Source organism: Phalacrocorax aristotelis, chromosome 4, assembly GCF_949628215.1.
Source record: "Phalacrocorax aristotelis chromosome 4, bGulAri2.1, whole genome shotgun sequence".
Lineage (NCBI taxonomy): Eukaryota > Metazoa > Chordata > Aves > Suliformes > Phalacrocoracidae > Phalacrocorax > Phalacrocorax aristotelis.
The window spans coordinates 19,471,005-19,498,707 of record NC_134279.1 but is presented as its reverse complement, the minus strand read 5'-3'; the positions used below and the strand labels follow the sequence as shown (position 1 = coordinate 19,498,707).

General features: G+C 40.3%; 1 protein-coding gene across 2 annotated transcripts; it reads left to right on the top strand.

Moving 5' to 3' along the window:
* The first annotated feature begins 110 nt into the window (after positions 1 to 110).
* On the top strand, positions 111 to 27,703 carry USP38 (ubiquitin specific peptidase 38). Of its 2 annotated transcripts, XM_075090501.1 has the most exons (10): positions 111 to 920; positions 1,941 to 2,076; positions 7,393 to 7,522; positions 7,774 to 7,875; positions 10,681 to 10,839; positions 11,957 to 12,150; positions 12,711 to 12,804; positions 13,660 to 13,766; positions 14,872 to 16,222; positions 24,670 to 27,703. In XM_075090501.1, the coding sequence occupies exons 1-10, from the start codon at positions 236 to 238 to the stop codon at positions 24,829 to 24,831; spliced, it is 3,120 nt and encodes a 1,039-aa protein (XP_074946602.1). In that variant the 5' UTR covers positions 111 to 235; the 3' UTR covers positions 24,832 to 27,703. The 2 variants fall into 2 exon arrangements, with proteins under 2 accessions (XP_074946602.1, XP_074946603.1); XM_075090502.1 differs by lacking the exons at positions 111 to 920; positions 1,941 to 2,076 and having other exon boundaries at positions 7,403 to 7,522; positions 7,802 to 7,875.

The window sequence follows — 27,703 nt, the reverse complement described above, 5'->3', positions numbered from 1 at the left end:
AGCGCTCGGCGGTCGCCGCCGGGGCCGCGGCGCTGCCTTAGGGGGGGGAGCGGGGCCGCCGCCCGGGCGAGGGGCAGGCAGGAGCGGGGGGTGGGGGAGCGGCGGCATAGCGCGGCGGGGCGGGGGAAGGGCCGCGGGGAGGCGGCGGCGGCGGCGGTCTCCACTCAGGCCTGTGCCGGCCCGCTGCTGCTGTTGCCGCCGCCGCCGCTCGGCCGATGCTCCCGGGGCGCCCGCCATGGACAAGATCCTGGAGGGACTGGTGAGCTCGTCGCACCCACTGCCGCTGAAGCGGGTGATCGTGCGGCGGGTGGTGGAGTCGGCGGAGACGCCGCTGAGCCAGGCGCAGTGCCGCGCCATGTTCGCCCTCAGCACCCGGCTGGTGCTGCAGGGCCCCGACACCTTCCAGCGGCAGGTGGGGCGGCAGGTGCTGGAGGCCTACGGCCGCTACCACCGGGCCGAGTTCGAGGCCTTCTTCAACCGCGGGCTGGTCCTCGGCCTCCTCCAGAGCGGCTACGGCGAGCTGAGCAACCGCGACCCCGCCATCCTCGACTACATCCAGGCGGGACTGCGCCTCATCATGAGCTGCCCCTCGGTGCTGGAGCTCTTCGAGCTGCTGCAGGTGGAGGCGCTGCGGCTGGTGTGCGAGCGGCCGGCGCCGCCGCTCTGCGCCCGCCTCTGCCAGCTGCTGGGCGACTTCCCGCAGTGCCTGCCCCGCGGCAAGAAGCTCTCCCTCGCCTTCTGCCAGCAGCTGGTGCGCAGCATCGCCCACTTCCAGAGCCAGGGCAGCCGGGAGGCCGAGCTGCGCCTCTACGTCTCGCAGGTGACGCAGGTCAGCGGGTTGCTGCGGAGCGTCTGGAAGGCTGAGCCTGACACGCTGCTGCCCTCCCTGCAGGAGCTCTTCGCCGTCATCTCCGCCGCCGGTGAGCGCCGCGGGCCGGGGGGAGGCGGGCCGGGTGCAGGGTAATGCCGGTGCAGGTTTGCCAAGTGGAAGGGAAAGCCCTCCCGCCAGCCTCGATGGCTGTGCAGGCATTGCCTTGGAACCGTTGTTTCCTTGCCTGGGTGCTAAAATGCAACCTTTTGGCCGTCGAGAAAGCAAAGGCTTTCCCCCCTTCCATGCACACACACCCCCCCCCCACACCCCCCAAAGAAAAGCTAGAGGGGAAATGGTGATTGACTTAGCTGCAGAGCAGCATGGTTTCTGGGAAAGCTCCTGTTGCAATGCTTGAAATGATACACTGGAATGGAGACTTGGGTGTCCAGTTAGGAAAAAAAAAAACAACCTCTCAGCATCAAAAGTTACTCTTTCTCCTTGCTCCCTCCAGTGGGATGCCTTAGGTCTTGGAACTGTTTAGTTTATGAAGCTGGGGTGTATGTAAGGAGTCTGTCAAATCTGGGTAACGTAGGAAGGATTAGCTGCCTGAGTAACATAGATACGATTGTAAACAGGTCCTTTCTGACCTCAGGAGTCTTTGAGATACTATATTAACTCACACTGGAAAGTGCCTTTGCTGTTGAGACACCTGGGAAACTTAACGTTGTATTGTAACTGATATGGATAGGAGGCCATTGTTGAGATAGGACATGGGAAATACCAGCTGCATTGGATCCCCAGGCTTAACCACAATTGTGTGGTACTTCTTTTTAGAAAACAATCCCACTTCTCGGTTCTGTTAAGGTGGAAGTTGGTAGCTTGTCACTTTCTTGCACGGATATTAGATGAACAAAAGAAGTTTGTAATTCAGTGCTATTTGTTGTCCTTAATCCATTGAAACTTCTAAATTTTGGTTTGGGTTGTGATGATAGAATGTTAGATGTAGCATAGACTCATTGTCTCAAAACTTTCCAGCTACAGCAAAGTTGTAGGAGAGAAGGCAAAGCATATTTTTTCTGTGCAGTTTTCTTTTTAGTTTCTTACATTATGTCATGTTCAACTACTACAGATACTTCATTCGAACCTTCTGTTGCATTGGCAAGTCTTGTGCAGCACATACCATTACAGATGATTACAGTACTCATCAGGAGCCTTACTACAGATCCAAATGTGAAAGATGCAAGCATGACTCAAGCTCTGTGCAGGTACTGTCTTTCATTGTAAAGGGGAGAAAAGTTTCTTCATACTATTCTTGCCTCTTTTGAAGTTGTCACTTAGGTTCAATTAAAAAAACAACTAAACAAAAGCCATCAAAACAAAAAACCCTTTTAAAATGGTATTCTAAGTTATGCCATTTAGCATGTTAAGGTAATATATGTTTATGATGCTACGGATGTTACTGGCATAGCTTCAGTTTTAGGTTGCTCCCTTCATTGCTAATGTGCTTCTTTCTCATGCTTTGCCAGGGTAACTGAAGAAGGTTAAATAAAAACTAAGAGGAAGCCGGCTGTGTACCTTTTAGATGACATGTTTAGATCTCCCACCTCATGGGAGATGGCATAAATCAGAAACTTCATGGGGTTTAGAGTCAAGCTGAGAAACAAGGCCTTGTTTTCAGATGACACTTTCTGCTTTTCCAAGAAGTGGAGGGACTCTCACATGATTGTCTTACCCATCATCTCCTCCTCTGAAGAGAAGAGGCAGTTAGAAATGAGTTTTTACTGCTTAGTTTTGGGGAGTTTTTCTGCTTAGATATCTTCATGACTTTTTAGTAGGATTCACAGGGGACAGCCTCTATTTCCATCTTCACTCAAGCCTCCAGAGGTTTTTTGGATGTTCTTTGAATAATAGAAGAATAGGAATGATATAAAAACAATTGCATATTATGCTTCTTGTCCCTAACCTAAACATGAGTAAATGCTGAGATTAGTAGCACTGTTAAGACTGTGGTACAGACTGCAATCTTGATTAGTATCTTCTGATATGTAAATTATATTGATGCAGAAAAATGACAATGGGAGAAGGATAAAGACCTTGAAGTTTTGAATAACTTTGTTTCTTTAAAGCCAATGGAAGAAGCTGTTATTGAGCACTAATAGGTAGAAAAATGAGTAAAGCAGCTAAACGGCTGCTTTAGAAATTTCTGTTTTAAAAAAAAAAAGCATTAGTCTTTCAACTAAAAATTTCATGTCTGCTATATTATTTTTTAACTATATCCATTTGAGTGTAGTGTAATACACAGTCATGTAGTGTAGCACTTGCATATCTTGGTGAAATACTGAGGGTTTTTTCACACTGAAAACATTCTTTCTGTTTACATTAAATTGAGAAGCTGTATTTCATTTGAAAACATAATTAATGAGAGGAAGCAACATTAATATTGTAATTTAGGGTAAGAAGTATTGCTTAGGGACTTTAAAAGAATCTGCTTGACTGAACAGATTTTAAGAAGGCTGTGTGCCCAGTCTAAAATTCGAAGCTGGGAAATTCAGAAGGATTTGTGCATGCTTACGGTTTGCCAGTAATGGTGATTAATTTTCATGTTAGTGTAATTTCAACCTTTATGTTGTATTACCTGTTTCAGCATGATGTGATCATGTAATTGTTGCATTAGAATGGCTTTTCTGTATGCCTCTGCTTAGAGAAGTAATGCAGTGCTGGGCTTTGGGTATAATAGCAGTTGTTATTATCAAATAAGTGCTCTTTCCTACTACTGGGCATGTGGTGGAGTTTTTGCACTGCCCTTTCAAAAACAAGAGGAATCTTACTTGCCTTGTTCATTCTTTGAAGTAAGACTTAATTTTAAGAGCCTCTAGGTCTGTTCCATGTAACTAACTTTTTAGATACCCCCTGTTATTTCTGATGGTAGATACACTCATGTCAACACTGTATCCAGTTTCTCTTTCTACTTCTGGCAATCCTCTGCAGTAATTACTCTCTTGTGGCTTATAGGAGTAATTGTAAAGAGGATAACACAACTGGAATGTCTGGAGCACCAAATGACAATGTTGTCATCAGGCTTGCATCATTCCCAGGAGATGCAGAACTCCAGGGACAACAAGGTCTCCTGACGAGAGTCAGCAGAGCTTTGGTGGCTGCAAATTAGAGACCTTGTTGCTCACATCCTAAGGATAACTTCTGTGATACTGCAGAGTCTGTCTAAAGTTGAACACAGATTAGTAAATAATCTGTAATTAGAAGACTGATAAACTGAATATGTTCAATGAGGACGTTCTGTTAGGCACAGGTTCTTATAAGAAAGGGTGCTTGTTTTTTGGCATCGTTGACCTGTTCTCGGTTGGCTTGGCTGCCTTGTGAAACCTTAGCTGAAGCATCAGTGAGGAAATGCAGAAAATGGTTGAATCTCTTCTGGGATATATGACTACTTTAACGTTCTACTTCAGAGGTCTCAGAGGAAGTTGATTGCCTGTACTCAGTGTCCTGACAAGTATAATGCTTGTTTGCACTTATCTTTGATACCAAGTGTCTTTGTTAAGAGAAACTGAAAATTCTGCTGAGAAACTCCAGATGTGACCAGGCCATTTGCCCATTTTTTGGCAAAATTGTAAAATATTGTAAAAGGTGTTAAATTTTTTGGAGGGTGCCTGGTAGTCTGAGGATCTTTTGTATTTGGGTTTTTTCTAATCTGAGGCACTTGCCTGAGCTGCCAGATTCTGTGTCTGATGTGGCTAAGAAGATATTTTTGTGAAAGAAGTTACTGTGTGAGGTTGCACAAATAAATGTTGTTTTCTGTCCAGAGATAACAGAAATGCTATCCTTGTTAGGCACATATATGGATAGCAGACCTGCTCATTTTAGGGTGGTATGAGGCAGAAAGTTCTCTTGAGGCCTCTAAGGTTCTTTTAATCTGGTCAAACACAAAAAACATCCTTTTTGTTTTTATTCATGATCATCATGTTCCATATTAATATATCTGCCTTGGTATTAAAAATCCACTCACTGATTCAATAGAGCAGGAGCCAAGTAAATGCAATTCAGGGAGGATTTAGTAACCAAGATGTCTAATCTTCATCTGCCAGATCTCAGATGTGATGCTTTTTAGGACAGTCTCAAGCATGTCTGCAAGTTTACTTCTGTTTCCTCTTCTGGCTTTTGTTTCTGCTCTCAAGAGCATTGACTCTGCTTTTAAGGGCAGAAACAGATTTTAAGGATGGGAATTGTCTCTACCAATTACACAGTGAATGAGGCTTCTCTTTACAAAGTTAATCATACTGAAATGATAGCCGTTGTCCTATCAGTAACAATGTTGAATAGCTTAGAAGTTTATTATACTGACTAGAAATGACACAGGATGGCCTGTCACATAACCACAGCAGTGGGATGGAACACAGGGAGCCCAAGCTCCCACCCGAAAGCACTGGTTTTCATTTGGAGTTTGTGAGTCAGTGTGGTTGAAAGTGTACGTGGTATAAAGATGGTGATCACATATTTTGGAACAGTGGTTCTAATGGAGGGCTCTACAGAATACTCTTTACTTGTCTAAAAAATCCAGTAAGAAAACCATATATATTATCATTAGGCTTAAATTAACTGTGCAGGTGTTTGTGCCCCTGCTGAAAAATAACAAGCCTACAAACTGGGGCGGGGGGAGGTTTGAAAACAATATGACAATGAGGTTTGGGACCTGTTTTCAGGTTAAGGTTAATCCTTTGCAGGCAAAAGCAGTTTTGTTCTACCTTTTTGACTCCCCATTTTAGAAAGTATACGGAAAGGGTTCTCAATAAACATGTCTGAATTTTACATCTTGAGGAAATGACAGCTTTATTTAAATTCAGAGTAATGGTTATGATGTTGCTATGTATTTTCCCAAGTTGCTGGCTTTTTTTTTGTAGTAACATGGAAGAAACCCAGTAAGATCTGTGCCTGATTTAAAAAAGGCAGTCCTAATGGTTCCTTAATTTAGAGAAACTTTTGAATGTTATACGTGCAGATAGTACATAATTCTAAGACATATACATTTTAGAATGTGTGTGCTATGCATTTTTCAGATCCAAGTTACAAACTCTGTGTAAATTTTAGGTTGTTTATGGTAATACAGCATGCCCTGAATGCATGTCTGGTGTTGCTAAAGACCGTGGTTTCCTTCTTGCTTTGGAATCTGAGGACTGAAACCCTGATTTCAGTCTGTTTGGAGCTCTTGTGATCTCTAGGAAGAACATGGGGGCTGATAGTTTTGCTTCAGATTGGTAAACACTAACTATGCCTATTCATTGTGATAGTGACTGATTATTAGACTGGTTACCTGTAACCTGTGCAGTTCTGGGCTATAATCTAGCCTCTTAAAAATAACTAATCTTTATGAGAAGCTTTTTCAGAAAAGTGAAGAAATATACTTCTAACTTCCCATTTTCATTAAATTATAGAACATAATCATAGTATTGCATAGATTGAGTGGAGCCTTTGGGATTCATCTGGTCCAATCCTGCTCGAAGCAGGGCCAGCTTCAAAGTCAGCCATTGTTGCTCAGGGCTTCGTCCAGTCGAGTTAAGAGCTTTCTGCAAGGATGGAGTTGCCTCAGCCTTACTGTATAGTTTGTTTCAATGTCTGACCACCCCCAGGGTGAGAAATTTTTCCTTCCACTTAATTAGTGGCACCTCATCTGGTTTCAAGAAGGGGATCTTGCAGAGATTTGAAGAAAATCAGAAATATTGCCAAGTAAATTCTCAGAAGAACAAAGCTTAAATTTAATGTTTTAGCTGGTACTACCTTATGAGATTGTCCATGTCTTAGAATTGCTTCAGCTAATCTGTCTGTCTGCCTTAAGCGTCAGGGTAAATCGCCAACTAATTTAGAAAGATGGAATACCCCTACTTTCTGTTGCTGATATTTCACTATATTTTCTACTCACAGGTAAAGTCCCTTCACTTTTCTTTTTTCTTAGCTGTAGTGAAGTTCTTCCTTTTGGGGCACATGTAGACCCCAGGCTGCTGATAACTACTATACCATCCCTATAACACCTGCTGCAATGTATTTAAAATTACTAGATTTTTACTGTTTTAACTGAGAGTATTTGAGTTGGCTTCCAGAAATGTAAATTTGAAAAGGAAGCCTCTTCAATTTAGAACTAAAGTTAATAGTTGGGTTTGGTCTGGTTTGAGGTAAAAGATGTAGGAGAGTAGTTTCCCAGGTACAGGCACTTTCTCACCTTCAGAAATAAGTTTTTGCCACAAAATAAAAATGTTAGCTTAATGTGTATAAAACCAGGATTCATATCCTTAAATAATAAGTAACGATATACTTAATATTTAATTTTATATGCTTATATTGGGAGCGGTGTTGCATTTACTTGTAATGTATTAAATAGATCATTATTAATTACAGAATTACTTGAGATATAATCAAAATTATTTTACTACTTGCCTAACATTCTTGCATTACTACTTGTAGGTATCTGTGTAAGTGTGTAACTATGTGGGTAATATATATATCTTTTTGTTGAGAGAAAAATTAGTGGCATGCTGGATTTTTTGTTTACTTTTTATTTTTCATTAAACTTTCAGAATGATTGATTGGCTGTCCTGGCCTCTGGCTCAGCATGTGGAAACATGGGTGATTGCACTGCTGAAAGGACTGGCTGCAGTCCAGAAATTTACCATCCTCATTGATGTCACTCTGCTTAAGATTGAATTGGTATGTTGGAAAAGAACATTCAAAATTGGGGGGGGGGGAATTTGTAACAGCTATGCAACTGCATATCATCTTTTGTATTGCAACATATATTATCTTACTATTCTGCAAAGATGATGTAAATGTATCTATAGTTTTCAGACGCGTGTAATGATTCTGTCTCTCTCAAATGGTTGTGGTTTTGGCGATCTGTTTACATTTTTTACTGAAATGTCACTCTCTAGATATACTGAAATAAATGTGGGTTTTTTTAGGTCTTTAATCGACTTTGGTTTCCTCTAGTGAGGCCTGGTGCCCTTGCCGTCCTTTCCCACATGTTACTTAGTTTTCAGCATTCTCCAGAAGCTTTTCATTTGGTAAGTTACTAAATAAATGGTTTTCCATTCTTTGAAAATGTCATTCATGTGTGATTTCTAAAGCGGATGTAAAGAGCAACTGAATTGATGCGCTTGGGTTTCCTCTTTGTTTCAAGATTCCAGAATCAGATTTCTATGGTTCAGAGACCACTAGGCTTTCGAAATTCCAGGTTCGACCACTTAATATGTAACTGTAAACAAGCATTCTTGTTCTTGGTATGTGCATACTTCTGGCAGTAGTATCTGGGCCCCGCATTCTGTCTTTGTGTACTCTAGAAATCCATTTTATGTCGTGTGAAGACTACTGATGAGGTTGGGCTGCAAGTAGACATTCAAGCACACCTATTTGGGGAAAACAGATAACCGATTATCTGTTCTGCATAACCTAGTCACCCTCGATAGGTGCATGAGACCAAGACGTATTTCACTTTAAGAAAGCCACTCTACCTATGTTTCAGTGTACATATGGGCAAACTAAAGGGTGCTATTTTTAATGGCCACTCTTCAAAATGCAGTTCACCAGTTAAAGCAGTAGATATTAGGGTATGACAATGACTGTTCGCATTAGTACAGCAAGATGTATAGTGCCTTCCCTTTTCTCATACTTGGTGTTTAGCTTAAAGTTTAAGTGAAATGAGTCTTTCGGACTTAACTATAGTAACAGCCTGGCATGCTCTTTCTCTAAGCTGTCTGCAAGGCTCTTAGGCCTGAAGGGATCACAAACTCTTTGATTAGTGTCAGAGCAATTGCCTTACACCTCTTATGCTGTTTTTTTTAATGATAGAGGTCTGAAGTTTCTCTTCCCTCCCTCTGCTGCCCTAATCTTGGCCTAGGATAGAAATTTGAGTCACAAATGAATGAATCAAGTAACTTTGAATATGCTCAGAGTGTAAATATTTTGTATATTTACTGTCTTGCTTTTCTTCTTTGTTCCTGAGAGACACAAAACATTCATGAGAACAACGTAAAATATGACAAGACCTGTTCTAGAAATAGATGTTTGCTTTAACATGGAAAATTTCTACCATAGGCATAAACATCTGTCTTCAGGACTTCATTGTGATCATTTTCCCTCCATTTTAAACAACCTTCTTCACCATCATTTTTTTGAGCTGCTGCTGTCGTTTAGTATCCTATGATATTTTCCTGCACTTAAACTGCTTGTTTACTTTTATAATAAATGGTCTGAATGTAAAATGCACCTTTGATAAATATGAAGGAATTTATTTGCAATGAATCTGAGTTAACGTTCCCCTTCCCTATGCTTGAGCGTTGTTGGCGTAAGTGACAGGTTTTTTACGAAAGAAAAACACTCTGCCTTGTACTTGTGCTGTAGAACATATCATGATGTGTACTATGGAATTCTAAAATCCAGTGACACATAAAATTTTAATTCAACCTCAAGACAGAAGTGACACTTCTGCATGTATTCAAAGCGTAACTTTTGGTATTAAGCAGCATACCCTAAGTAAGAATTTCACTGTCAGTTTGAGAGAGCTGAGAAGCTGTACTACTTCTAGTGTTCCCATGTGATTTGTCTGTGCAAAATTATCACATATCAGATCTATTTTATACAGATCTCATTCCTGGAGCTCAATAGTTATTTTCTCATTGCTAAATACCCACATTTATGAAGTGAAAGAGGGAAAATTTTCATTGCAACTTTCACTGCTGACTCTGTAGTACATGGAACACTTAATCTTGGTGTTTTCATTTTTAAACGGTTGATATCTTGCCTACCAAAAGAGTAGGGTTTGTTTCTCCAAGGTGTAAAAATACTCCTTATACTTAGAGAACAAATTATATTTGCAAAAGTGCCAAGTAAGTATATTGCACCTGGCCGCTTTTGCTTTGGTGTTTTGAAGTGTATTAATTCTTGTAATGGGTATACTTTCCTAAAATTATTATATTCTTATAAATTCTGTTCTGTTTCACGTCTTTACTTCCAAATAATTTGTAAGCTAATTGGTGATGAAATTACTCCATCTACTTCTTTCACAGTTAATCCATTTTGATCACTTGGAAATTTGCAGAGGCGTCTAAAATATTTTGATTCACCATGAGAAGTCCCTACTCCTTGGGACTGCATTGAAATAACTTTCTAGTTGATGTTTTAAGACTAATATAAAAAAAGTCTCATGCATTTAAAAATACAGGCAGAGCTATGCTGAAGAAGGGGAAGGAGGTGGAGTGAACGTTTCTGATTTATACCTGATTTAAGATAGTAATGAATCTGACCTAATCCTCAAATAGATTACCATGTCTATGGTAAGCTTTTTTAAGCTCATAGTAAATTACTGTCTTGGTTTATTGAGCCTAGCTCCCTCACTAGGTGGAGCTGTTAGCCAGTTTCCATCTTGTAAGCTGAAATAGCATGAGTGTATTAATTGGCTTCAGATCCCAAGCATTAGATTCTGTTTAAGGAAAATTGAGAGGTTTGTTTTAAAAACTATATCTGTGAAATTATTACAGGATACTGCACTGCTAGTGGTGGCACAGAAGCAAGATGTTTGCTGTTCATATCCTTAATAAGATGAGTACTTAAGACACATGACTGTTTAAAATCTTAAAGTTCCAAAACTTGATCTGTGAGCTACAGAGAGCATTGAATAATTAATTGTGCTGTTTGAAAATTGTAATGAGTAAAGAATAATGCATGTTTTCCAAGTCATTGTTTCTCAACCGCTTCTTATTTAAGAACAAAGTTCCCCTGTCATTTGGTTTGTGTAAAACAGTAAAGTTGTTTGGAGAAAAAAAAACTGGAAAAATGCAATTAACACCCTCTTTGTTTGCGTTTCTGTTCAGATTGTCCCACATGTGGTCAGTTTGGTTCACTCCTTCAAAAGAGATGGCTTACCTTCCAGTACAGCCTTTTTGATGCAGTTGACTGAGTTGATACACTGTATGATGTACCATTATTCAGGATTTCCAGAGCTCTATGAACCCATTCTGGAAGCTGTTAAGGTATATTAAGAATATTAAGTGGAATGTTTTTGTTTTGTTTTCCCAAATATGAAGATTATAATGCCATAGATATAAATTCCTTAGAACTTCTGTTAGGAGAAAAGAGCTAACATAATTTAATGTCAGTTCTAACTGTGTTTGGAATATGCTAGAAAAATTATCCTGAGTGTCCATGATATGATTCTAGCAGACTTTAAGAAAAGCCTGAAATGAGATCCTTCTTAAAAGCACAGTCTAATTTCTTAAGCCTCATGTAACCAATAATGTACTCTTGTGAGGTTTATTGTAGGCATTTCATCTCAACCTGAGCTAGAAACTGTAACTCTTAAAAAGTTCAGAGCACTGATAGTATTGAAGAGAAGTAAGTTCTGAGTGGTACTTGGCATGCTGTTGATCTTTGGCTAGCTCCAAAACACCATTATTAAGCACTACGTCTTAATACTGCAGTCGGTATTGTATGCCTCTGTGGGTAAAGGATGCTGGCCTATGCAGTTTCAAAGCAAAATTTCGCTCTCTTAGGTAAATATTTAAATGCATAATATACTTAAAAATAAACAAACAAAAACAACAACAAAAAACCCAAACAAATAAAATAAGATTGGGAGGGGGGGAAAAAAACAACAAAACAAACAAAAAAACCCCAAACCTAAAACTGCTCTGGTATTACTGCCTGTTTTAGTAGCATTAGTATTGCAGTTAAATGTTTGGACACTCAAAAAGCCCCAGCCAATTTAATTTCAGGTATTCTGGACTTCATTCTTTCGTTCTTACATTTTGATTTGGCAGAGCAGGACTGTATTTCTAGCAGAATAGAGGATGCTTTAGGGGTGTACTAAAGCTTGAAATTTGAGAGGTAGTTTTTGGTGGCAGAAAGGATTCTGTGAATATGCAGGTCAAAGGTGACTACTAGCCCCTTAATCCTTCAATTTGAGAGTTGAGTCAAGAAAGCTTTGAAGAAGCGGGCTTTAGTGGGTTGTATCTTCTAGGCTGTCAGGGATAGCAAGACCCTGAAGGAAGATATGGGAGAAAGTGAAGATGTAAGACTGCTGAATGGCACAACCTGTTACAAAAAGAAATAAAAAAAACCTAATAAGTGTGCTAAATGTTTCTCTTGTAGGATATGCCCAAACCCACTGAAGAGAAGATTAAGTTGATTCTCAGTCAGAGTGCCTGGACTTCTCAGTCCAGTTCTTTGCCATCTTGTTTATCTAGACTTTCTGGAAAATCTGAAACTGGGAAGACGGGTCTAATCAATCTAGGAAATACTTGCTACATGAACAGTGTTATTCAGGCACTTTTTATGGCTACAGAGTAAGTCCTTTTTAAGAGCTCTTTTCATTGCAAATTAACTATTGCAGTTCCTGTATTCTTGCTTTTCACGGAATATTAACACATCCTGAGGTCTCTCGGCTTGCTAGAGCTGAGTGGGTTTCTTTGCCCTCAGTTACTGGTTGCTTTGTTAAAGTCCAGCTCCATGAAACTGCAGTTTTAGCCGTCAAAAATCCTGATCCTTCTGTCCAGTGTCAAGACAACTGCCTCTTTCCTCACTGTCCTTGCTCCCTTCAGTATTGTAAAAGTTTATGGTGATGCTTTTGTTGTTATAATCTGGAAGCTCCTGAAAAAAAATTTTGTCTGTCTATAGCCCATTCTTACTCAAAAATGTTTAAATAAATAGGCTTTTTGCAGAATTAGTTGCTACTGTACAGTAGTTCAGTAGTTTTGCATTCGCACTAGAGCAGAATCCAGGTATTTGAAGGGAAGTGTTGCATGTTTTGCTTTCATTGAAATTGAAGTAATTAGCTGAGCTGTTGTGATCACTGCCTTGTTGTTAGAAATCTAGCAAGGAAACTAATGTCTGTCTTTTTTTTCAGTTTCAGAAGATATGTTTTATCTCTGGATCTAAATGGGTGTAATTCACTAATGAGAAAACTACAGCATCTTTTTGCATTTTTGGCCCATACCCAGGTATGTTAGTTTATTTCATCTGCTGTTTTTCAAGCCTAGACCTATACACCAAAATTTAGGAACAAACATGATGCCATGGGAGTCCTCTTGAGTATATTAAAAATAAAAATGATACATTTGTAGGGGAACGAGGCTGCCTCCAAATGTTCAGATGGTGTGGATGGACTTAGAGAAATCTGTACTTCATAAGTGGAGTGTCTTAGCATTGTGTTGTTTTTATAATTGTTCAGTAAGAGGTTTTCGTTGAGAAACCAAAAGGAAAGAATCCAGATAAGACCTGACTTGATATACAAGCTGACTTTATGTAACTTTTTCAGATAAACTGTGAGTTTCTGCAGTGATTTTTACACTAAATTTTATTGTAGTTCAAATTCTAAAATGAGCTTTATTAAATGTACAGATTGTTTGCTAGTGCTAGAAAGACATAAGACACTTGTGTTCTCTGTGATTAATCATAACAAACTTGTTGTGAAGGGGATGATGTTGGATCACCTTAAAAGTAAATTGGTACTTATGAAATACTGGTGTTCTTCTGAAGAAAGAAAACTTTTTTTAAGCTTGCCAGCAAGAACAGTAACTACTGTTATGCATAACACCTGGTTTGCACTCATTATGCATTTAATATTTGCCTGCAGGATCCACTACTTTTATCTTTGTACTAGAGGTGATTACTACAAAATTGATGGCACTCTCTTCCTATAATTAAGTGGCTTAAATGTTTATGTATACCATGTGTTTCATACAGTTCCTCTAGAATAATGTGGTCCAAAGTTCAGTGGTCAGTATCAAAATAATATAACCAACTTTTTAAGTAGTTCTTACGTAACCTTGTCTGTCCCTCTCTTACGCAAACAGAGGGAGGCATATGCTCCTAGAATTTTCTTTGAGGCTTCCAGACCACCATGGTTCACCCCTCGATCCCAGCAGGATTGCTCAGAATATCTCAGATTCCTGCTAGACAGGTATAGTTATTGTGCCATTAATGGGAATGAATCAACAATCTTATCACATAATGTTGAACTCTTAGGAGCAGCCATGCAACAGTTCCACTGCATGAGTGGGGACCAGGAATTTTGCGCCTCATTCCTGACCGTCTCTGGTTTTCTGTATGGTCTGTGAAACACTTTTCTTCATGGGTTTAATCAGCGGTAAAGTCTGGATACCATCTTGTATCCACATCGTTTAACGCAGGTTAGAGTGGTAGTAATGATCCGTTTTTAGAAACTTAAACTTGGGTGTTACGTTAGAGTCGTGGTCCCATTGTAAAATTAATGCGGTTGCTGAAAGCAGTTCAGTCGTGCATCTGGAATTTCATGTTGGTGGAGACGGCTATATTTCATACAGGTCAGAAGTCATGAAGAGATGTATGTGCCAGTTTAACAAACAAGCAAATTAACTGAGGCACAGGTAAAACAAAAATACCTACGTTTATTAGTAGCCCTCCTTAATTTTGGCTTGCTGACATGTGGCTTAAGCAGTATTGCTTTATGACACGTTTTACTTCTGGAGAAGTGTATATCAATAGTGAAAGTGTGCTCTTCCACTCCCCACCCCTCCTCCCTCCCACCCCCATCTTGGGTTTCTTTTTTCTTTTTTTCTTACTGTAGTTTCTTAACTTTCTTGGCTACAAAATCCTGACCTTTTATTTGGAAATAGTCTGGCACTAGATAAATAGCTACTTGTTCTCTTAAAAAATCTGACATCCAGAACCAGTCAACTGGAGAACTGACTTATTAAGATAATGTAGAGCTAAATAGTAAAAACGTTGTTTGTTATGTTTTTAGTACTTGCCAGTTCTCTCAGTACGTCCGTTGTGTTCTGATGTATGTAATGAAACCCATGTTAAACGCATTTGTGCTTCTGTCATACTGTGTTTTGGATAGTACTGACCTGTGTGGTTCTGCTTGCTTATATAAAAATAACAAATAGCTTTTTTTAATGTAAGACACTTCTAGATGTTTAATCATCTATATTTTTAGCATAACTGGAAAAAAAGTCTGAAATGATGCAGCAATGTTTGTTTGGAAAATCGCACAGCTACTTGGGTTTATTTTTATTTGTTTTCAGGCTGCATGAAGAAGAGAGAATGTTGAAAGCATTGTCTTCAGCAAAGGCTTCTGAAAGTATAATGAATGAAGAGCCCCAGGCACAAGAAGCTGTCCATAAAGCACAAGTATTTACTGAAGCACCTGGTATGGGAAGTGAAGAAAAAACTCTGATAGAGATGATGTTTGGAGGAAAATTGAAGACTACTATATGCTGTTTGAACTGCAAAAGTATGTCTCAAAAGGAAGAAGCTTTCACAGATCTTTCTCTGGCTTTCTGTCCTCCAACTTCCTTGGAGAACGTTGGCCCAAAATGTACAGAACATTCTGAAGTGAAAGACGACTACATGGTGCAAACTAATACTTCAGCAAGCAGTCCTGCTGGAGAAACAGCTCTCAATAATTTGGAAGTGAATGGTGGATGTGACACAATAATGAATGAAGGAACCATAAAAGATATTTCTATTGAGCCAAACTCTGAGAATACCACAAATTCGGAACTCAACAAAGTTCAGTTTAATAGGGATATGTCTCAGAGACTAGTAGGTAAAGACACCCTGTCAGTTACAGACTTACTGAATTATTTTCTGGCACCTGAGATCCTCAGTGGAGACAATAAGTATTATTGTGACAAGTGTGCCTCTCTTCAGAATGCTGAGAAAACTATGCAAATCATTGAGGAACCTGAATACCTCATTCTCACTCTTTTGAGATTTTCGTATGATCCAAAGTGTCATATAAGGCGCAAAATCTTGGACAATGTGTCTCTGCCACTTGTTTTGGAACTGCCAGTCAATAGAGCAGCATCCCCTGTAGCTGTACTTTCGGGAGGCTGGTCTGTCGGTGTTGAGATGTCTGACATCGGAGAAAATCTTGCTAAAAAACTGAAGCCCTCAGGTGCTGATGAAGTGACCTGCCCACAATTGGTGCCCTACACATTAAGCTCTGTGGTGGTGCATTCTGGTGTATCCTCTGAAAGTGGACATTATTATTCATATGCTAGAAACGTTACTGGATCAGGACCTTCAGGGCTTTGCCACCAGTCTACAGCTCTTTCTTTGGTTTCTCCTCAGCATAAGTTGTTGACAGAGGAGAGTCCTTGTACTGTTCTAGAAAATGAGCTGGACACTGAGATGCCAAGAGAATGGTTTTTGTTCAATGACAGCAGAGTGACATTTACCTCATTTCAGTCAGTCCAGAAAATTACCAGTAGATTTCCAAAGGACACTGCTTATGTTCTGTTTTACAAAAAACAAAATAGTACCTGTGGCTTCAACACCAATTTGGCAAATGGACTCTGGGTAAATGGAGACCCTCCTCTACAGAAAGACCTCATGGATGCAATCACGAAAGATAACAAACTGTACTTGCAGGTAAGACAGAAATTGTATAACAAGAGTGGTCTTCCTAAAACTCTTTAAGAGACAATCTAAAAGAAAGCGAAAGTTAGCTTCTAAATGGTCTGGTATATTAACCTTATAAATCACCAATCTCATTTCCATCTTGATGTTGTTAGACAGGTTTCATAGCAAGGTGGTCAGCATTAGATGGGAAGTGTCAAAGAAAATGGCTGAAACTCCTTTCAGTTTAAATTTTTAGTGGACACACTTGCATAGGTAGTTTAACCAAATGTAACTTTATGCAGGAGAGGCTTTTTTGAGCAGTTCTAATTTTCATTGCCTTAAATAATAAGAGTAGCTACAGTATACTTGAAAACTTCTTAGCGATGTTTCTATGAGTGCATTTTCATTTGGAGTGAAGTTTTATTTATACAACTGTACTTATCCAAATACTAGAACCAGTACAATGAAGACCAGATGCTAGAGACTAGATTCTGCTTTCCCCTTGCTGCCGATTTGGCCTCTCTCTGTGGGACCAGCGCTACCAGTTGCACATTCTGTCTGCTCCGAGAAATTCACCTAGCTGAAGTTGCCTCTTCAGCTGCTGTGTTTGAACAGTGTAACAGTAAAAGTGTGTTTTACTGTGTAGCCCTGTAAGACTTCCTGTAAGAGTTCTAGGCCTATTCAAATTAGAAAAATTAGGTAAATTCAAATTGGAAAAGAACAGCCAAACTCCCTGTGGAAAATCTGTTATAATAGCTGCAGGTATTACAAATATAAACAAGAGAACTGAGAGTTGACTCTGCAACTCTGCTGCTGTTCTCAGACTGTGTGGTTAAAGCATTTGTGTCCTAATCATCTCTGGTTGTATATCACCCCTCCTCTTGGCTGTACAGGCTAGCACAAAACATGGCTTCTTTAGCAGCAGTCTGAGATTACAGAACCATTGAATGGGTTGGGTTGGAAGGGGCCTTTAGAGGTCACCTAGTCCACCCCACCCCTGCAGTGAGCAGGGACATCTTCACCTAGATCAGGTTGCTCGGGGCCCCGTCCAACCTGACCCTGAATGTTTCCAGGAATGGGACATCTACCACCTCTCTGGGCAACCTGTTCCAGTGTTTTGCCACCCTCATCGTAAAAAATGTCTTCCTTGTATCTAGTCTAAATCTACTGTCTTTTAGTTGAAAACCATTACCCCGTGTCCTATTGCTACAGGCCCTGCTAAAAAGTTTCTTATAAGCCCCCTTTAAGTATTAAAAGGCTGCAGTAAGTCTCCCTGGAGACTTCTCCAGGCTGAACAACCCCAACTCTCTCACAGCCTGTCCTTGTAGGAGAGGTGCTCCAGCCCTTGGATCATTTTTGTGTCCCTCCTATGGACCTGCTCCAACAGGTCCATGTCTTTCCTGTGCTAAGGGCTCCAGACCTGGATGCAGCGCTGCAGGGTGGTCTCACCAGAGCAGAGGAGAGGGGCAGAATCATCTCCCTCAATCAGCTTGCCACGCTGCTTTTGATGCAGCCCAGGATACCATTGGCTTTCTGGGCTGCAAGTGTACATGTCAGCTCATGTCCAGCTTCTCATCCACCAGTACCCCCAAGTCTTCCTCTGCAGGGCTGTTCTCAGTCCCTTCATCCCCCAGCCTGTACTGATATCTGGGGTTGCCAGGACCTTGCACTTGGCCTTGCTGAACCTCAGGAAGTTCTCACAGGCCCACCTCTCCAGCTTGTCTAGGTCTCTCAGGATGACATCCCATCCTTCTGGCATGTCAGCTACACTGCTCAGCTTGGTGTCACCAGCAGACTTGCTGAGGGTGCACTCGATCCCACTGTCTATGTCACTGATGAAGTTATTAAACAGTACTGGTCTCAAGGGGCACCAGTTGTCACTGGTCTCCATCTGGACATCGAGCCGTTGACCACTACCCTCTGGATGCAACCATCCAACCAATTTCTTATCCACCGAACAGTCCACCCATCAAATCCATCTCATTCCATTTAGAGAGAAGGATGTTGTGGGGGACTATGTCAAATGCTTTGCAGAAGTCTGGATAGATGACATCTATAGCTCTTCCCTTGTCCACTGATGTAATCATTGCATCATAGAAGGCCACTAGGATTTGCTCTTGGTGAAGCCATGCTGGCTGCCTTGAATCACCTCCCTGTCCTCCATGTGCCTTAGCAGAGCTTCTAGGAGGATCTGTTCCATGATCTTCCCAGGCACAGAGGTGAGGCTGGCAGGTTGGTAGTTCCCTGGGTCCTCCTTTCCGGCCTTTTTAAAAATGGATGCAATGTTTTCCTTTTTCCAGTCACCAGGGACTTCACCTGACTGCTGTGACTTTTTAAATACCATGGAGAGTGGCTTGGCAACTACATCAGCCAGTTCCCTCAGGACTCTGGGATGCATCTCATCATGTCCCATAGGCTTTTGTATGTTCAGGTGCCTCAGGTGGTCACAACCCTGATCTTCTCTTACAGTGGGAGGTACTTTGCTCCCCCAGTCCCTGCCTTGCAGTCCATCCGCTTGAGAGGTGTGGGAAGTGAAGACTGAGGCAAAGAATTAGAGTACCTTAACTCTCTGTTGTTACCAGTTTGCCAGTTTTGTTCATCAGGGAGGGTGCACTTTCTTTGGCCTTCCTTTTGTGGCTGACATACCTGTAGAAGCCCTTCTTATTATTCTTTGCATCCCTTGCCAACTTCAGATCCAGCTGCATCTTGGCCTTCCTGACCCCGGGCAGTGTCCTTCTACTCTTCCCAGGATACCTGTCCCTGATTCCACTGCCTGTGCATTTTCTTCTTGCCCTTTAGTTTGACCAGCAGGTCTCTACTCATCCATGCTGGTCTGTGGCCTTCCTTTCCTGATTTCTTACACCTGGGGACTGAGAGCTCATGTGCTCTATGGAAAGCATCCTTAAAGATCTTCCAGCTCTGTTCTGCTTCCTTGTCCCTGAGGGCAGTTTCTAGGGGGGTTCTATTGACTAGCTCCTTGAAGAGCTGGAAGTTTGCTTTCCTAAAATTTGGGGTCCTGACGACTCTTCACCTGACCCATGTCCCTCAGGACTGTGAACTCCACTAGTGCATGATCACTGAAGCCCAAGCTGCCTCCAATCTTAGTATTTCTGATTAGCTCACTTGTGTTGGTGACCGTCAGGTCCAGTATCTCATCCCCTGTGGTAGGGCTATTACCTGGCTTAAGAAGTTATCTTCAGTGCACTCCAGGAGTGTACAGCTCACTCTGCTACTTTTCTAGCAGGTGTCGGGGTGGTTGAAGTCCCCCAGCAGACTGAGAGTGTGATTCCTCCTGTAGCTGGAGTAAGAAGGCTTCGTCAGTAGGCTCCCTTTGATTGGGCAGCTGGTAGTAAACACCAACCACAAGGTTCCTTTTGTTGCCTAGGTCTCTAATTCTTACCCATAAGCTTTCAGCCTGCTTGTGGCTATTCTTCAGAGACAGCTCTTCCCAATTCATCTGTTTCTCCATGTAGAGGGCAACCCTTCCACCTGTCCCTTCTGAACAACCTGTAGCCATCAATAGCCACACTCCAGTCATGGGGCGTGTTCCCTCCAAGTTCTCAGTAATGGCAACTAGGTTGTAGCTTTCTAGCAGCATAGTGGCTTCCAACTCCTGTTTGCTGCCCATGCTGTGTGCACTGGTGTGGAGGCACTTCAGCTGGGCCGTTGGCTGTGTCACCTTCTTAGAGGAACACCCTTCAGTCCCTTTGAGGTATTTCACTGGTGCTCCCCTGTTTGTTGGCTCCTGTTACCTCAGGAGCCCCTGACTGCTCCCTGTAAGACTTCCAAGTGTGCTGCCGGCATGTCTCAGAGCAACAGGCTGAGGGCCCTGGCTAGCACCCTGTACCTCTAACCTTGGCGTGCCATCCCACAGCTTGTCATAGGTGAGCCTGATATTACCTCCCTTCATCTTCAAGTCTAGTTTAAAGCTCAGTAAATTGAACCCTGCTGGCTTGTGAGCAAAGCTCACAAAGCTCTTCTGCCTTTGAGAAAGATGAGTCTCATCTGATGCCAGGAGGCCTAGCGGTGTCCTTAAACCTGGCCCCAGGGATGCAGCAGGCTTCCTGAAGAGGAGGGTCTGTCCAGCATATTAGACCCTCTGTTCCCCTCAGAAGCGAGTCACAACTATAACATGTATTTTCTTCCTCATGGGGGTGGTTGTGATACTGGGGGTAGGTCTTTCTGACCTTGGCAACACCTGGTGTAGATGGACCACCATCCACATCATCCAGCGACTGGTCTTCCACATCCAGAGCCTCACAGCTCTTCTACAGAGGCACCTAGGAAGGTGAGGTGGGCAAGGAGTGGGGTTGCCAGCTGCACCAAGTGTGGACTGGCCTCCAAGATAATGTCATATTTTCAGTCAGAATTGCTGTGACTTCCATTAAAGCATTCGTGCCTCAATTGTGACATTTAAAACTCCAAGCCAGATTGCTTTTTATTTTAGGTATATAATTATAGCAGCAACTAGGTAATTGGGGGTGGGTGGAGCGAGAATCCATTTTTAAGAACGCAGCCTGAAGAAAAGCAGTATAACTACAGTGATATAACCTTTTTTTATATAAAGCCAAACATTTAAATGAGGAACGGTGTCATCCACATAGAATATAAACCCTCATAACTATTCTTATTTGCGTATTTTCCCGTTGAATCCAACGCTTGCAGTCACACATTTCACTGTTATGATCAGGATAGGTGATTACCTGAGTGTGCATAACAGGCATTTTTCAAATCTGGAGATGTTTCAGCCATATGGAGTAAGCAACATTATCAGGATATTGAGAAAATAATTTGTTAAATAATGAAGTTATTCTTAAATATGTTTCTCTGAATTGACACTTTCAAGACCATTTTGATGCAAGTTCTGGAATACACTAAGTTAGTTACTTTAAGCTTTTTGAATACTGTTGTAAGCCTAGAACTAGTGGAAAATCAATGGGATTTTACAAAAGTTAAAAGTCATTTCGCGCACGTACCCAAAAACTGCTTTTTGATAATCTTCCGGACTAAAGCTTTCTCTACAGAACATGTAGCATATAAAGCATATGCTCATTTTCTTTTACAGCTTACAAGTGAAAGCCAAGTGAGTAGCTTCTTGAAAACTTTTCCTTTACAATTAAAAAACCATATATTGTCTCCTCAAAATGGAAAAAAGTACTTTCCAAGTGTATAGCTTTTCTTTGGGTTATAGTTGTTTTGGTTTTGTGGGTTTTTTAATTTGATCTTTTACCCACCTTTCAATTTTGGATTCTTCAGTATTGGCTTTCTTTGTAGTGCTCTACTAACCACAGAGTTGTTGAGATCCTGTCCTTTTCTCTGCTTAAATGAGGCTGATTAGAAAGGCTCAGGGTTTGGTTTTTTTTTTTCCCTCAAAATAATACTAATATTGTGATTCACTAAATTAGGTTATCATATTTTTAAGAAGTTGTGTTTCATTGTTGTTCAGAGTTCTAAACTAGTATTTTCCTGCTAAGTTAAGATATACTTTTCTGCCCTGAGAAAGCCCTTACTTTTTAGAAGCAGCATTCAAAAAAAATCTCTAGCTTACTGCTTTTGTTTTACTACATGGTAAACTAAAATTTTCTCACTTTAAATAACAAAATGTGCAATATGGGTAGCTCCCACTCCAATTAAAATAAATTAAAATTCTCATTCTGGGAACAAGTGGAAAGGGGGTGGTGGGGGGTGGGGGTGGTGCGCTGTATTATTCTCAGTCTAGAGAACTGTATCGACTCAGGTTTTACTTACCTGATTTATTATTTGTTGGGATAAATAAAACCGGCCTGAAAACATACAGCACTTTTTTTAGAAACAAAGATATTTCTTGCAAAAATGACAGTGCTGTATGCTTTACTAGAAGAAGTTAATGTAGGTTAATATTAATCAAGTTGAGAGACGAAAGAAGTGTGCTCACTTAGCACAAACTACCGAACAGGAATAAAGGATGAAAGATCTTAAACTCTAAATAACTTCACTTTTAGCACTGAAGACACAAATAGTGTGTAGTTTTTTTAATACTTTGCCAAGAAACTTCAACAATTGATAACTTGATCACTGCTCCAGATGTCTCTCGTGTGTGTAGACACAGATACCTTCCAGCCATTACAGAAAACGCTTTGTACACAGTAGCAATGAAGCTAAGATCATGACTGAGGTTTACCCTATTCTCAGTGTATTCTGGCTGCTTCTGAACAGTATTTCTAGGCTGTTGACAAAAGCTGTGCCTGCAGCTCATTTACACTGTACCGAATGTGATGCACGTCTCCAGAACTGAGAGTCATCCCACGCATGTAAGTCATGTGCAAGGTACTGTGTTGTTGCTGTTCATAGTAACGCCCCTCCTCTTGGCTGGTATGTCCCCTTTCTGACAGGAAGCCTAGTGGCAGTAGAACAATCATACTGTTGCTAACAGTATTGTGAAAGGTATGTAATTCAGGACATAAGCAAAGCAATTTAGCTGTATAGCTTTACCAAAAGCTCGTGCGACCCAGTAACTGCAGCAAGGCAAATGAAAATAAATTGTGTTTCTAGCTAAATGGGGGGGGGGAAACTTAGCTGTAAGTCTCTAGTGTCCTTTTTGTCTACAGTTTAAAATTTGATTTAATGTTGCATCATCCACAAACCTATAGTTGCCGTTTATATTCTTTGGTAGTACAGTTTGTTAGGTAAAACTCAACTAATGGGGTTTTAGAAGTATGAAGTTGTCAGAGAACAAATCTCTGGAGGGATGAAAGTGGAGGTGGGAATAAGGAAAACTCCATTTTTGGTTTGGTACTGTGCTGCATAAAACCAAACTTTTCTGAAGTATTTTACCAAAAAAAAAGAAAACCAGCCCAGGTGCAGTGTAGCGAGTCTCCCACTGTTTGGTTTTGAGAAGAAATTGTCTTCTAAGGTAAGGAGTTTTGCAGTGTAATTTTTAAACTAAACAGACTATTTATACAAGGCCTGCTATTTTAATCAAAAATTTCTGTTGATTTCTGGTACAAGAACTGAGTTCTTAATATTTACTTGTTATTACTCCTAAATTTACCTAGGTTTCAATGTGTCTTAGAATTCACAGATACATTAGAATCCACATATTGCTGGAGATAGCATAATACCATCTTTCAGGAATATGGCCAGCATACCTATGTAGACAATGTCCTCCAAATATCTTTTATATAACCTTGGAAATGAGTATGCATTTCAGCCTTCAGCAGTGTAAAATAGTTTCAAACTTAGGCTGTGTTTTCCTAAGAGGGCAGAGAAATTTAAACCCACAAGTACTATATTTAGCACCTGTGAAAGTACATGGACGAGACTAAGCTTAGTGTTTTCATGGTAGTATAATGCAAACAGCCTTCCAGGTTCCTGGCTCTTTTCCTTGCTTTCACTTAGGAGGTGGAGAAAAGGAACAAATCAAGGTGACCCATGTAATGACTAAAACCCTATTAAAATTTCCTCTCATTGCCTTTAGGGAGGTATGTAGTAACAAAGTGTCATGTGAAGAAGGCTATCGGTGTGAGCCCTTAGCACCTGGATACTTCCATTGTGTTCCCTAAAGAAATAAAGCTTGTACGGGTCTGTCTTTTTCTTGTTGGTCTTCCAGAGCCCAACACCTGCCTTCCCTCCCTCAACTTTTTAAGCTCTTGGCCAAATTGAGAAAGGGGTACTGAAGACAAAAAATTGCTGCGAGGTTTATGAAACTAGTTGGCTAGAGACAAAACAGTGCATGATATCTCGTAATGAGGGAAAAGCCTGTGCTCATCCCCTCCTTACATGTTGAAGAAGCCACAGGGGCATTCAGCTGAAAAAGCAGCTGGCAGGAGGCTATGCTTTCTTGTTCCTGCTCCTAGTGCAGGTACTTTTTACAGCAGCTGACTCTGATTTTATGGAGTGCTTGACAGTTCCTGAGACTTACTAATGTTAAAACACAGTTAGCATAGCAATAACACTTGAAAGGTGAAAAGCTGCACTGAATGGAAACTAAATAGCTTGTCCATCTTTTTGCCTTTTATCTGAGTATATTGTTGCTCTATGCAGTTGACTGAGTGGAACAAAAAAAGTGTATTTTAAATAATTAATATTGATATAATGGTCTTATCTTTCTACTTGGCAACCAAGAACAAAGGCATGTTAAAATTGCTAGGATGAAAATTCACGTGTAACATATCAAATCCTAATGTTTTGTTAGCTTTTGATCAGCAGTCTAATTCTTTAGTAACATCCCATGTTGCTATAGAACACGATTTTAGCATAAAAAATAGATTTAATTATGATTCATGTATACTTATTGACGTTCAGTGGAATTGTACATCTTGGACTGGCTTTGTGTGTTCAACTCGAACAAAGCTGTTCAGACGAGTCCAGAAGTTAGTCATGTTGTTTTAAAAGCTGTTTCAAACTTCACTAGAAATAAACTGCTCCAAGGACTTGAGGTTGGTTTTGGTTTCATGTGTTGTTTTTTTTTTTTAATTGTCTTTATTGTTTCATTTCAGGAGCAAGAGCTTAGTGCTCGAACACAAGCACTTCAAGCTGCCTCAGCCTCCTGCTCCTTCCGACCCAATGGATTTGATGACAACGATCCCCCAGGAAGTTGTGGACCGACAGGTGGAGGAGGAGGGGGTGGGTTCAGTACTGTTGGTAGATTAGTCTTTTGACTATGAAGACAACCTGGAATACACTGGTTCCAAAGCAGCGCAGTACTGCTGAGGACGACTAAAATATTGAACTTTGTCAGATATTGTACCAAGTTTTGAGACTTGATCCTTGTTCAAAAGCAAATGTTGGGGTTTTTTTGGTTATGTTTCATTTGAAATAAATAAGCGCATAATGGAAAAAAACTACCTCTTAAAAATTCAGTTGCTTTTATAGTAAGATATGCTTGCCCAAAAGACAGAAAACGGAGATTTTTAAGTAGTTGCTAATGACATTGCATTAAACCGAACAAACACACTTACATCAGTCTCTAGTGTCCTCGTCCGCTGAATTGAAACAAGTCCTTTTTTCACTCTGATGGTATTGCTTTATGTGGAAAGCCTTTCAGATGGGCTAAACCGCATACGTAGTCTCTCACTCCCACCTTATTTACAAATCCAGTACCTTTATGGATTTCCAGAGATGATGCAATTTATAATGAAGGCAATAACTTAAATGTGACATGATACAGTACTTTCCAGATTAAAAATTGTTCAATATTTCCATTGTAAATGTAAAGAAATTATTTATAAATATTTGCTAAGTTGTTTAAAAAAAAAAAGTGCATGTTCTGTAGGAAAAATGTTTTTAAATAGGAATTGTTAACTTTGTAGCATTTCTAATTGTTTTGAGGATTTTAAAATTATTTCAGGGAATATATCTGCTGTGTGTTGGAAAAGAAGAGATTCTGTATGTGCCTTGCAGCATAACTTCAAACAACCTTTCCGAGGCTGCAGAAAAGGGGGAAAATGTGTTAGTAGTCTTTTTTTTTTTTTTTATTTTTTTTCTGTCGGTATTAGAAATCGGGACGTTTATAGAAAGCTATTAGGTTTCTAGAAGTAAAAATCCGGTAGTTTGAAATGCAGTAAGTGTGCCCATTATTTTTTGGTTAAAAAAAATACATACCTAGTGATCTATAACTTTTGTGGCCTGCACTGCTAAGAAGAAAGCTGGTCATAAATACTGAGCTATATTTGTGAAATCACAGAGAGGCTACCTGTATTGATCCCTGCTGAGGATCTGTGCTTCTAAGAGTCGTTTGAAGTTTTGCCTTCTGATTTTGCTTGTAGTGAGAAATTTCTACTGAGCTCAGGTTTTAGCTGTCTGCAGAAGACCACCAATAAGATGCTGTCTATGGAGCAGTGTTTGCTTGCTTGTTAGATCAGCAGAGGTTGAGGATCTGCTCTTTTAGTCTTGGCAGAAATAGCAATTTTGGTTTTGATGTGCAATGAGGATGACAGAAGTAAAGGAGTTACACTGTTGAATCTGGTGATTAATTCTTAACTTGAATAATCTTATAGTGAAGTGTAAATTTATTTAAAGTATTTTTACAAAATTCTGCACTGTTTTACTGTGGTTTTATATTCTACTAGGTGACAGAGTGCATCCTTAAAAAGCATGCAAACCTGGCAGGTGTTAGCTTAACTGTACAAAATAAACAGATTTCTTAGAAAATTACTGGTATCAAATATACAAAGTTTAGTCTGAAAGGTAACTTAGCCTGCAAGCTATTTTTATATTATCACTAAAACTATGCTATTTGCTCTGCTATACACTCATCTATTACTGCTCAAGAAAGCTAGAGCAGCTCACTTTTGTTTTTTAATAGTTTCCGAGCCTTGTTTTGAGCATTTGTAGTGCCATGGCTTTGACCTACGCTTTCATTGCTATCTCAGTTGTAGGTCTCTGAACCAGGGGTTTGGCTGCGGAAATGTGGAGTATTATCAGACTAGTGTGAGGAAAGTTCCCATCTCTTTGTGCTCGGACAAGGTTTTCGTGAAAGCTCACTTATGCCTGAAATTCTGTAACTTCCAGTCTAGGAGTGTTTTTATTTCCTTTCAGGCTTCTCTGCCAGTTAGTTCTGGTTTTAAAATATTTTGTATGACAGGTTAATTTGGCTTTTCTCTCAAAAATTATGAGGACACGCTAAAAAGCTGTCTACTGTTTGCATTACAATAGGAGTATTTTGTCCCTCTGTATCAATTTACTATTCATTTTAAAACACTAGTAAGTAGAAGCAGGGGCAAGTGTTTTTACTCTATATGAAATCATAATTCTGTAAAGGTCAGTTTTGTTTTTATGTTCTCCCAGTAAAAATACAAATTATGTAGCCCATCTAAAAATAACATGCAGTATGAATTTTGTATACCTATTGTACTATATTTATTTCATGAGGTCTTAGAAGGATTTCTGCACCCTTGTTTGCCTGTTCTAAATTAGGTGTTAAATACAGAAATTTTCTATGAAAGTAATGCCAATAAGGTTGGATCTCCTTAGGCATAAAATGATGGTATGTCTCAAACTGAAAATAATTTTTCTTTCCCCTTGTTGACTTCTGTTGATGCAGTTACTTTGAGTTTTACAAAAAGATTTTAAAATTCAGAATTTTTGTTTACAAGTTTGCTTCCTGACCTGACAACCGTTGCAGGCAGATTCATGCCTAACCTGGGAGGTTTCAATAAAACTAGTGAAAGTGGAGAAGTATTTCACACTAACATGTACGCCTTTTTTATTGTTTACAGTAATGGTTTTGCATGCACCTATCTTCTGGACATAATATAGGAGAACAATGTACATACGATACTCCGATTTCTGTTGTCTGTGAATGAATGCTGGATGGTTTGTTTATTGACCTTTTTGGCTCCATGCTTAATTTGTTTTCTATCTAAATTGAATCAGTAGAAAGATACAAAATACATAGTACTGTTTCTGAAGCTTAGGGGTTTTTTTGTTGCTTCTTTTCATGAAGGATACACTATTGTACCAAACTCAAGGGTGGTATGTCTTTTAAAATCATATTTCCTCTTAACAATACAGATTGTGTTTTGGTCTTTC

What these genes read in the sequence shown, in the direction of transcription:
- USP38 (XM_075090501.1), top strand. Translation starts at nt 236, where the DNA reads ATGGACAAGATCCTGGAGGGACTGGTGAGCTCGTCGCACCCACTGCCG. An exon ending in ATGACTCAAGCTCTGTGCAG is followed by an intron (nt 2,077 to 7,392) that starts GTACTGTCTTTC and finishes TTAAACTTTCAG; the next exon opens with AATGATTGATTGGCTGTCCT. An exon ending in CTCTGCTTAAGATTGAATTG is followed by an intron (nt 7,523 to 7,773) that starts GTATGTTGGAAA and finishes GGGTTTTTTTAG; the next exon opens with GTCTTTAATCGACTTTGGTT.